The sequence below is a fragment of the Echinops telfairi genome, unplaced genomic scaffold (assembly GCF_000313985.2).
Source record: "Echinops telfairi isolate 266 unplaced genomic scaffold, ASM31398v2 ScPeMD7_70;HRSCAF=299, whole genome shotgun sequence".
NCBI lineage: Eukaryota > Metazoa > Chordata > Mammalia > Afrosoricida > Tenrecidae > Echinops > Echinops telfairi.
In genome coordinates, this window is record NW_022103968.1 from 275,870 (window position 1) to 288,366 (window position 12,497).

Genomic DNA, 12,497 nt, shown 5'->3' on the forward strand with positions numbered 1-12,497 from the left:
ATAAAATGATTTTTTAAAGAAGTCTTCCTAATAATTTATAATGTATCAAAGGTTCACAAAGGTGGGACAGGGGTGGGGAAATAGGAGCTGATACCAAGGGCTCAAGTTGAAAGAAAATGTTTTTTAAATGATGATGGCAACATGTGTACAAATGTGCTTAATATAATTGATGTATGGATGGTTATAAGAAGTATAAGAGCCCCATAAAAATTATTTATTTTTTAAAAGAAGAAGAAAGAAAGAAAAGAGAAGACCCTCATCAACATTCCAAAAGCCAGGGAGGAAATTTCTGTCACAGAACAAGTAAGAGACACTTGCACCCAGAACTAACTCAGGTTGGGTCTGTAGGGAGGTCATCTGGCCAAACATTGAGTTTGATTCAGCATGTTCAAGATTACAATGGTCTCTGCCTGATAGTCAGACTGTTGCCTGTGGCTAGAGCGAGTCTGCCAGTGGCTCAGCATGACTAGATACTCTGCAGATGGATTTGGGGCTCCCACTGTCCTCCATAGCCTTCTACAAACTGGGTGTTCATAATTTAGTTCTGATCCTTTGCCTTCCATGTGGACTTAGGTGACTCCTCACTTAGATGACTTCTTGTTTGAATACAAGCCTTTAAGACAATAGTCTGATTGACAGCCAGGCACCATATACTTTCTTCACCATACTTTGCTGTAGCATCCTCATCTTTCATGAAGTGATCCTTTCATGAAGGTGAGTATTGAGCAGGGGCATGTTATCAGAACTAAGTGTTCTTGACTTGGGGCTAGAGTTTAGTGGGAGCCCAGATTCCATCTGCTTGTCCATGGAGTTTGCACATCTCAGGTTTTTGGGGTTTTTTAAAGTTCACTTTAAAAATGTAAATATTCTCCCAGTATTCAACAGTTAAAGAAAATAGCATATTGGTTTATTTTATGTGGTTGTTATATTTTATTTTCCAAGTAATACTGATTAAAAATATTTACACACCTACTTTTAAGTCCACAGTTTAGCACTCTTATTTGTATGGCTTTAAAAGTTATAGCACAAGATCTTTATATTAAGGATTTCGGGGGAGGGAGTTGATTTCCATTCAAAACAAAGCCTGATATATTATATACATGTTTTTCTCTGCATTTTATTTTAAATACATTAATTTCTTAAACGATGCTCTTTTTTTTCATCTGGTGGTAAAATACTAGTGCAAACTTTTCATCAAAATAAAGTTTACCACAGATGTAAATAAATTTCCCAATTGTAATGGCACTTCAGCTGCCATTGAATTAAATTTCTCAACTTAACTTCAATGAAAAAGAATTGGTGGTTCACATTTATAAGCAAAAATATAAAATCCTGTAGCATCATCTACATCACTCCTTACCACACAAATGTTGAAAGAACCAGAGATCCTTTAGATAAACTAAGTTGGTATTGAAAAGGCACATGGGTATGTTTTCTTGTTGTTGTTTTTACATTCTAGAAATGTTGCCACCCCCACTCAGTTCCTGGTGCAGAGAGGGCATCTGTGACTCTCGGGGTAGACAAGAACATTACTCAAATTCAAGGCACCCAGAAGCCAATATGGAATTGCACAGTCACAATGCACTTTTCTTCATGCAGCCTTGGATTTCCTAAATATTCCGCTTTCTAACATGCATTAGAATACATAAACCTGTATTCTAGTGATTTACATTTGATTTTACAATAGGAAAAAAATTTTAAGGAAGAACATGACCTAGGAAGAAACGGGAAAACCCTTACCACAATGAAAATAGACACATTCGTACCCAACAATATAATAAGACTATAACTCATCTAAGTTTCCAGAAATATACATCTCAAAGTTTCCTGTTCACTTATGGGAAAGTTCTCTCCTCTGTGGTATTAGTGGGGGGAAACCAGTGTGGTTCAATAGAAACAGCACAAGAAATGGTTCACTTTGGTCCACTTGTCTGTCAAGAAAGACAGTCACACTGCCCATCATCAGTTGAAAAATGCAACACGTAAATTAAAATATATTCATTTGTTATGTCATTCTAAAACTGGCATAACTGTTCTGTCCTCGTCCCCTGCCTTTTCTGCCTCAGAATCCTCTGTTGGTTTGGTTTTTAATCCCTCAGCATCTTCGTGATCGTCCCTGGCATCCTCAGCAGTATCTGCTTGGCTAGGATTTCTCTCCTCCTCGCTCATGATTTCAGGGATCACTTGATCCAAGCCTGCTTCTAGAAGCTCAGTTTGTACTTCCATTGGCATCTGATTCACTCGTTCAACATGCAGCTCCTTGACATGCACTTCTGTACTTTCTTCAGTTTGAATTCGACCCACTTCTAGATCACTCACCTGGACCTGCTCTGGAAGCTCACTGATATGTGAATCGTGCATTTGACTGTCCTGGAGCAGGTCTGGATGGACCTGTTCCACAGTTACTTGTGCTGAATCCACTTGGACCTGAAGCAATGGTAGCACATGTACCTTCCCAACTTGTTCTATAATTATCATTGATGTTACAGGTTCAGCTTGCAAGTGTGTTTCTACTGGAAGAATTTCTTCAGTTATTGGATGTTCAGAAATGTTATGGGCATCATTGAGATGTCTCCTTAATTCATTTCCTTGCATAAACCACAAATCACATAGAGTACAATGGTTGGGTTTATCTCCAGTGTGAATTACTAAGTGATCTTTAAACTGGTTCCAGCTGTTAAACACATTGTTACAAACCTGACATTCATAAAGCTTCTTTCTTCCCTTTTTTGCCCCTACTCCAGTTTGGCATGCTGTCAGGTGACATTTCAGTGTGCTATTTCTAGCAAATCGCTCATGACAATTTGAACATTCAAAGGGTTTCTCACCTGTATGTTTTTGAAAATGCTCTTTAAAGTGTCCAAAGTGGTCAAACTGTTTCTCACAATACTGACAAATAGGAATTTTTCCCCAGTTCTTTGCTTCTTACTGGCACTACCTTCTTCCAGGTGGTAGCAATTGAGGTGCTGTTTCCATGCGCTCTCCCACAGATACCTTTCATTGCATATTGCACACTTGAAACTCTCCGTGGAGTGTGATTTCATGTGCTCCTGTTTGATTGTGGGGTCAGATGCACATCCACCTTCTTTAAGATGCCCTTTTCTATCACCCTGATGATACTTGCTGGTAATATCTGCCAAAAGAGCTAAAGCGGAATCATCGGAGGACCCTGTGCTTTGAGTGTACTTTACAGATTCCTTGGCCGAAGCCACTTCCTCCAATGTTTCAACGCCTTCACCTTCCACTTCAATTGTGTCTTCGGCAATCTCCACCTCAATTTCAACAGGTTCTGATTCTGCAGAGGGCAGGGATTCACTGATAACATTGGATGTTTCTGCGATCTTTCTCTTTTTTTGCCTCACTTTTTCCTGGGCTGTTTTCCTCAAGCGGAGCTGCATTTTCTTTGTTCCCGACTTCCAGGGCTTGGGTGGCTTCTTGCATTTGTAGAAGCTCTGCTGCTTCCCAGACCTCACTGGCTTCTTCTCCTCCTTGGATCATTAGCTTTGCTGTCTATGTGAACTCAATTAAATGACGAAAGGCCATTTTACTGACATCTTCTATGTCCACCAAAGGTTCCTGAGTAAATTTCTGAAAGAATTTGTAGAAGAACTTACTGCAAGCAGCCTTGTGGGCCTTAAAATGATGCCCGTCGACAATCAGGGTGATGTCTGTAAACCGGTCCTGCTCCCGCTGTTCATTCAATCGGTCCAGGATCATTTTGTGATGTTCAGGGAATTCCTGAAGGCATTCCATCGTCTCTTCAGCCTCCATGGCTGTCGCACTGATCTAATTGGAGGCGCGAGCTGGAGCTAGGTGGGCGCAGCACCGGAGGCTCGGGGTGCCAGGGCACGCAATTCAGCCCGGGAAGGGACCTGACAGCCGCGACGGCCAGCTAACGACCCACCAAGCCCTCCTGCCTGGTCCGGGCTCCCACTGCCCCGGGACCTGGTCTGACCCGTGGCCCACAACGACTCCTGGGTCGCCTCTTCCTCCCCATCCTTCCCTCTTCCCCCCCCCCCATTCTGCAAAGAAATACAGCATTGTCAATCACCCCCCTGGGGTATATGTCTATTGCTCTGTTGTGACCATTGATTTTCCCCATGACCCAGCACTCGAACACTGTCTGTAGGAGTCTATGTGAGTGCAGTTTCACCTTGAGCAGCAACCCACACCGTTCCATCTCCCATTCGACTGGGCTCCGTTGACCCTAAGTATGGGGACTGATGCTAGTGGGGGCCTTCTTGGAACAAGTGTCCCAAGTGTAGGTCCCTGTTCAACAGATCCCAACCTGTCAAGTCACTGCAGGGTGGACACTGAGGTACTACATTTATGGTGATCCTTTCACTGGACACCCACCAAGCTGAGGGTCACCCCCCCCCATGGTCCAACGATGACACTTCCACAATCCTGAGGTGGCCACTCTCTGCTTCCTCTACCATCCAAGTACCCCGGCCCTGAGTCCAAGGCTGTAGGCAGCTTTGAGGTAGGGTTCAGTTCATTCGGCAGGGCTTCTATGTTAAATCCTTCTGGTGTAGCTCCTGCATCGCGCCATGCTGCCTGCTAGGTCAGCTTCTGTGATCAGCCTGGTGCTTAGTCCATGGTGTGGCTCACCAAAGGTTGGGCAGAAATGAGGTCATAGTGTCTACCCACGCACCTAAAATCCAGCCCACTGTTCCCCTAGGTTCCCTACACTTACTGTTTAGCTTCCCTTCCCGGTGTGTAGTTACTTCTCCTCAATCACCCACATACTCACCAACAGAACTACTGGCACCTACTCCACAGTGTAGGTGGCCCTCTCTCTCTCATGGTCTTGGCTTGGATTTCAGGAAAGCTTCTTCCATTCCTGTGGGGGACCCACTGGTTTGTCTCCTTCATGTCGGCTCTTGTGAAGTGCACAAAAGAGGTGATGTCTGGTTCATGGCTGGTAGGTAGCCTTCTCTTCTTTTGTTCAGGAGTTGGCTCCTAAGATTTGTCAGATTGGTGTTTCTTCTTATACTGGTGCACTCATGCAACACTTGTTCCTTTGTGATCAGCTGACTTCACTCAGCATAATGGCTTCCAGGTCCTTTCTGTCACGCAGTGTTTCATGCTTTCATTGCTTTATTTAGGGATGTGTAGTATTCCACTGCATACCACTGCATGCACAGTATGCATTGCATTCCATAGTATTCCGTGTACCCTATTGCTTTATCTATTCTCCTATCGTTGGGCATCTGGGTTGCTTCCAGTTTCTCGCTATTTGAACTGTGCTGCTGTGAACCTGGAAGAGCACACTTCGACTAGAGTCGTGTCTCTAATTTCTTTGGGGTATATGCTTAATGGTGGTATTGCTGGGTCATATGCGACTTCAGTTTCCAGTTGCTTTAAGTATTGCCGTATCCTTTTCCACAGTGGCTGAATGTATTTACAAGTTACCAGCAGTGTATCCAAGTTCCAATCACTCCACACCCTCTCCAGAATTTGTTGTTTTCTATTTTGTTTTTTAATGTGAGCTAGTTGTTTTCTGTTTTGTTTTTCAATTTGTTTTTAAATGTAAAGTGGTATCTCAATATGGTTTTAATTTGCATCTCCCTGATAGCTAGTAATCATTAGCATTCCCTCCCTCCCCCATATGTTTGTTTGCCATTTGTACTTAATTTGGTGAACTGTCTGTATGTCTTTTCCCATTTCTTAATTGGGTCTCTTGTTATTTTCTTATTGAGCTGTTGTAGAGTTGTGTATTTTTGTAATTAGTCATTTGTCCGATGTGTCATTGGTTAAAAAAATGTTTCCTGATGTGTTGGTTCTCTTTTCACTCTCTTGATGAGGTCTTTTTATGTGCATAAGTGAGATACTTTCAGTATGTCCTAATCATCTGTCTTGTCCTCTGCTGAATGTGCCTCCTCTCTGATACTTGGTAGTATACATCGTACTATGTGTGCCCTGTAATAGGGCCCTTAAGTTTTTCCCAGTATTCCCATTGATGATCCTGAGAGCTTTGGGGGGAGCTTTACATTTAGGTCTTTAATCCATTTTGAGTTCATTTTTGTGCATGAGGAGAAGTATGAGTCTTGCTTCATTCTTCTGCATATGGAAATCCAGTTTGTCCAACCATTTGTTGGACAGGCTGTGTTTCTCCCATTGGATATTTCTAGGTCCTTGGTCAAAGATTGCACATCTGTAGGCTGATGCACTTAGGTTTGGGTATTCTGTTCTGATCCATTGGTCCAGGTATCTCTCGTTATACCAGTAGCAGGCTGCTTGGACTACAGTGGCTATGTAGTAGCAGGCTATGTAGTAGCAGGCTATGTAGTAGCAGGCTAGGTAGTAGCAGGCTTTGTAGTAGTAGGCTATATAGTAGTAGGCTTTTAGGTCAGGCAGTGGTAGGCCTCCTACTTGGCTCTTCTTTTTAAGAAGCTCTTTGCTTATCTTTGGTCTTTTGCCTGCCCATATGAAATTGGTAAATCGTTTTTCCATTTCTTTACAAAAATTATCTGGAATTTTAATTGGAATTGCATTGTATCTATGGATTGTTTTACGTAGTATTGTCATTTTCATGATATTGTCTGCCTATCCATGAGCGTGGGACATTCTTCCATTTATATAGATCCTTTTTAGTTTCTAGTAGTAATGTGTAGTTTTCTTTGTATAGTTCATTTGTTTTTGAGGTAGTTAGTTTATTGTGCCAACCTGGCCGATAAACCCATGTGGGATTAATTGAAGGTCAGAGAAATAAATGGCTCTGTGAGCCTCGCCTTTCTTGTCTCTTGCTCTTTGATCATCAGACCAGTATGCAGCTCCCTTGCTTGCTCTTAGCCTCAATTTGCAAGCTACACTACCTGTGGGACACCTAACTCGTGGATTGTGTCACTGTAATTTGAGGTTCCTTCAAGACCTGTATTGCCACACCATTGGAATTTACATCTCTTGACTGTCGGACCCTGTCATCTGACTGACTGTTGGTGACCTGCCTTGCTGTTTGCTGCCTGTGCCCAGATAGCCTGAATTGCTCTACAGAGGACTACCCAGCGGCCCTCAAGACTTGAAGGACTGCCAGTGTCACACAACTGTCTCACGGGAGTGAGTTGCACTGAGCCATTTGTACTGCTTTATAATTTAATTAACTGTTTATTTATTATGTTATACATCTATCTATCTGTATAAATACATATAAAATTATTAGCAGTCTGGTTTTGTTTCTCTAGAGAACCCTGTGCTAACACAGTTTCTTTAGTTTATTCCTAACGAGTTCCTCTTTTGTGTGGTTATTGCAAATGGTATTGCTTTCTTAACGTCTTTTTCGTAGTTCTCTTTGCTGGCTTACAGCAATTGATTGATTTCTGGTTATTAGCTCTGTATCTTGCGACCTTGCAGGATTCCTCAGGCATTTCCAGAGGGCTTTTCATGGAGACTTTGGGTTTTCTGTATACAGGGTCACATCCTCTGCAAATAGGCGAGTTTCACTTCTTGCCTATTTTGGTTCCCTTGATTGCTTTTCATTGTCTGCTGACTCTAGATAAAACTTCCAGCACAATGTTGCTTAAGATTGATGACAGAGACATCTTTACCCAGTCCCTGCTTTCAGTGGGAATGTGTCTACCTTTTCCCCATTGTTGGTTCCTCACATATGGTTTTTATTATGTTGATGAATGTACCTTCTATTGTCCTGAGCGTTTTGAAGAGAAATGGGTGCTGAATGTTGTCAAGTGTTTTTTCTAAATCTATTGATATGATTATGTGGTTTTTATTTCTTGCCTTGTTTATGTGGTGGATTACGCTGATTATTTTTCAAATGTTGAACCATCCCTGCATACCTGGAATGAATCCTACTTGGTCGTGGTGATTTTATGTTTATGCTGCTGTATTCTATTGGCCAGGGTTTTGGTTGAAGATTTTAGCGTCTATGTTAATGAGATATATTGGTCTATAATTTTCCATCTTTGTGGACTCTTTGCCTGGTTTGAGGATCAGTGTTATACTGGCTTCATAGAATGAGTTTGGAAGTTCGTTGTCTTTCTTTATGCTATGGAAGAGTTTGTTTAGTATTGGTGTCAGATCTTCTTTGAAATTTTGGTAGAAATCCCCTGTGAAACTGTCTGGTCCAGGGCTCTTTTTGGTTGGTAGTTTCTTCTTTGGATTTGGGTCTATTGAGTTTTTCAATATTTGTCTGCATTAATTTGAGTGGGTGATGTGGTTCTAGTTATCTGTCCATTTCTCTTAGATTGTCGAATTTATTTGAATACAGTTTTTCATAGTAGTGTGTTATTACTCTTTTTATTTCTACTGATTCACAGTTTTCATCTCTTATTCTGGGTATTTGCATCTTTTCTTCTTTCGTTTTTTACCTTTGTTAAGTTGGACATTGGTCTGTTTGTTTTGTTATTTCAAAGAACCAGCTTCTTGTCTTATTGATTTTTTCCATTGTTTGTTTTCCATACCATTTATTTCTGCTTTGATACTTATGATCTCTTTCCTTCCTTTATTGGAGGGATTGTGTTGTTGCTCTTGTTCCAGTCCTTGGAGGTGTTGTGTTAAGGCTTTTATTTTAGCTTTCTCCTCTTTTTGTATGTGTGTTGACCTCTGATTACTGCTTTTGCCGTGTCCTAAAGGTTTTGATATGTTATCATTCTCACTTTTTCAAGAAATTTTTTTAATTTCCTCCTTTTTTTAATCATTTTATTACGGGCTCATACAACTCTTATCACAATCCATACAATCCATACACACATCACTTGTGTAAAGCGCATTTGTACATTCATTGTCCTCATCATTCTCAAAATATTCCTCTCCACTTAAGCCCCCCACATTAGGTCCTCATTTTTCCCCTCTCTCCCCGCTCCCCCCTCCCTCATGAGCCCTTGATAATTTATAAATTGGTATTTTGTCATATCTTGCCCTGTCCGACGTCTCCCTTCACCCACTTTTCAGTTGTCCATTCCCCAGGGAGGAGGTCACATACAGTTCCTTGTAACCGGTTCCCTCTTTCCTACAAACTCTCCCTCTATCCTCCCTGTCTCGCCACTCACATCACGGTCCTGTAGGGCTTATCCGCCCTGGATTCCCTGGATTTCCAGTTCCTATCTGTACCAGTGTACATTCTCTGGTCTAGCCAGACTTGCAAGGTAGAATTCGTGTCATGATAGTGGGAGTGGAGAGGAAACATTTAGGAACTAGAGGAAAGTTGTAGTTTTCATTGTTGTAACATCACACCCTGACTGGCTCGTCTCCTCCCCGAGACCCCTCTGCAAGGGGTTCTCCAGTGGCCTACTAATGGGCTTTGTGTCTCCACTCCGCACTCTCCCCATCTAATTTCCTCCTTTATTTGTTTTATTACCCAGTCATTTTTGAGTATTGTGTTGTTCAACCTCCATGAGTTTATCTTTGTATTTCTGCTCCTTTTATTGTTGATTTCTAATTTTATGGCTTTGTGGTCTGAGAAAATTGATTATAGGATCTCAGGTTTTTTTATTTGTTGAGAAATTATTTGTGGCCTAGTAGGTGATCTATTCTTGAGAATGTTCCATGTGTGTTGGAGAAAAACGCGTGTGTGTGTGTGTGTGTGTGTGTAAAATGAAGTATTCTGTATATGTCTATGAGGTCGTTTTTATTGGTTGTGTTATTGAGCTCTTTTGTGTCTTTGTTGAGTTTTTCTTGACATCCTGTCTTTGCTTGAGAGTGATGTATTAATGTCTCCTGTTATAAGAGTCGATGTGTCTATATCCTTTTTCATTTCTGGTGAGGATTTGATTGACATATTTATGGGATTTTCCATTGTGTGCATATATATTTATTATAGTTATGGGTTCCTGAGTTATTGTTCCCTTTATCACTGAGTAGTGACAGTCATATCTCATTACTTTGTCTGCCTTGACGTCTCTCTTCTCAGAGAGTAGAATTGCTTCCCCTGATTTCTTTGATTGCTGTTGACTTGGTACGTTTCTTTCCAACCTCTGATTTTCAGTCTGCTCATGTCTGCTTGTGAGGTGTGCTCCTTAAAGGCAGCCTAATGGTGGATTTTGTTTCCTTGTCCATTCTGCTACTCTCTGTGTCTTTACTTGTGCATTAGTTCCATTAACATTCAGTGAAATTTTCTATTTGTATGTATTTGTTATTACCATTCTGCTTTATATGTATGTGTGTTTGTATATGTGTTGTGTTTAGTTTCTTTGTTCTTCCTGTATTATTTCCTTGCTTTGGGTGTTGGTCATGTGTGTTGGTTTTTGTGAGAAATTGGCTTGTATGTTGGTTTCAGGTTTGCGTGTTGTTGCTGTTGGGTTTGGGGCCATAGTACTTCATCGAGAGTATTTTTTGTAGTGGTGGTCTTGTTTTTGTGAATTCCTTTAGTTACTCCTTGTCTTGGAGTACTTTTATTTCTCCATCATATTTAATTGATAACTTTGCTGGATACAGGGTTCTAGGTTGACAATTTTTCCCTCCAGTACCCTGTATACATCACTCCATTGTCTTCTTGCATGCATGGTTTCTGCTGGGGGGAAAAATCTGAGGTTATTCTAATTGCTGATCCTTTTTATGTAATTGATCTTTTTTTCTCTGGCTGCTCTTAGAATTGTTCCCTTCTTGTTGATGTTAGACATCTTGACTACAATATGCCAGAGGGCTATTCCTCCTGGGATCTTTCCTGGCTGAGGTTCTCTTGGCTTCCTGGATAACTATCTTTTCCTCATTTAGACATTGATGAAATTCCTCTTTCAGGAGCTCCTGGTCTATTATCTCTGTGGATTTCTTTGCTTCTTCCTCTTCTGGAATCCCTATAAGACGCACATTGGTCCTCTTAATTGTATTCCCACGGTGTTTTCACGTTTTTCTTGATCTCTTTTGCATTTTTCTTATCTGTTCCTCTTTTAAGTTGGAGTCTATATAGTTGTCTTTTGGTCACTGATTCGGATTTCCATCTCTTCAGTTCTGTTTCTCTGTCCGTGTTCTTTAATTCTGCTATTGTAGTGTTTGGTCTTTCTGTTTATGCTTGGAGTTTTTCTGCTACATCGGGTAATGAAGTTACGAGCTTTTTTGTTGCTTCACTTTTTCTCTAAGACTTCCTTCAGCTGTTGCAAGAGTGTCATCATCATTCTTTTAAATTCTTTTTCAGGTAAATCCACAGCTGTTCGACTTCAGGTATTAAGTTTAGGTCTGGCTGGTTATGTTCTTCTGTTTCTCTTGTGTGTGCGCGCTGATGTCTTCTGTCGGTTCTTCGGCATCGTGGTGCCACTCTCAGAGGTGTTAGGGAGGTGGTGTCATGTGGGAGTGGTTCACTCTGTTAGGTGGTGCAGTAGAGGGGTGATGGGCAGTTTGTATTAAGTATCTTGGGGAGAGTGTTGGATTAAGTATTAGGGAAACATTCAGATCATGGGGATGTATTGGGAGGAGCAAAAGAAGCAGCAAAAGGTAAAGTTGAAGCAGACTAACCAAAGTAGCACCATTTTGTTTACTGCTAGATGACCTGCCTGCTTCCCCTTCCTTCTCAAAAATCACCTCTAGTGATTGATTTTAGAATGTGCTCGTGTACCCAGGATCAGGACATTGTAATTAATCTCATTGTTCTTTAATATTGTTCCTTTTGGTGTTGTAAATCAAATGTTGTGATTAATTTTGCTATTCTTATTTGGTTAGCCAAAATGTTATAATCAATCCTTCTTATCATGGGCTTTTTGGTAACAGATGTACCCTGAAATGCTTACTTGCTCTTTTTGAAGTTTCAACTAACACATTGATTTTGCTTTCTGCTTCGGTCACATGCCTGCTCAAGTCCCTAACAAATGATCCAAATAATTTTGTAATTTGGGGCTTTATAAACTCCCTATTCATTTGACTCGGGGCTACAATTGAGAGAAATGCTTTCAGTTTCTCAGTAGCCCAGCTAGTTGAATAAAAGACTCTTCTAAACTTCAAGACATTATAGTGGCTGTCATTTATTTGAACCCACAACAAAATTAAAAATTGGAGATATTTGGTCGCGTTATTTGGTAGGTTAAACAGAGGTATCGTAGGCCCCAAAAGTGCCTGCTTGTATCAATGAAGGAATGGATAGTAATATCTGATAGACAGGAGGATTTTTTAACTGTAGAGTTAGTGTCAGCTTTTGGTGTTATGAGGGTGGGAAGGACAGCACAGGTGCTAGTATTCAGAAGTGAAACATCAGGTCTTTAGACTAAAGAAAGGAAAGTTAAAAGAGAAGGAAAATGTCTACAGTTTTAAGAATACTAATGGGAAAGCAATATTCACATACAATGCAAGATACTTGTTCGTGTATCTTTGTTTGGGGCTCTCATCCTGTAGCGTTTCCACCTGTGTTCTCCTAGTCTGGGCAGAGGGCCTAATCTATTTCTTATTTTGTCCACCCAGGGCTGACCCCTTTAGAGCGACGTCCCTGTCATTCTGTTTCCTCTCAATCCCAGGTAGTTTCTCTCTGCAGAACTGGGGATCTGGGAATGATGAGGGTGGACATTGGAGACAGGGCATGGTGCCCCAACAGGCTAGACTGGAAAACACAAGCTTTTCTT

At 41.1% G+C, this 12,497-nt stretch overlaps 1 protein-coding gene across 1 annotated transcript; it reads right to left on the reverse strand.

Moving 5' to 3' along the window:
- Positions 1-2,010: 2,010 nt before the first annotated feature.
- Positions 2,011-3,771, reverse strand: LOC101652567 (zinc finger protein 131-like). Its single transcript, XM_045291169.1, is given in 3 exon segments — positions 2,011-2,909; positions 2,912-3,353; positions 3,355-3,771. Coding segments are annotated over 3 exon segments (1,758 nt in total).
- Positions 3,772-12,497: the final 8,726 nt, after the last annotated feature.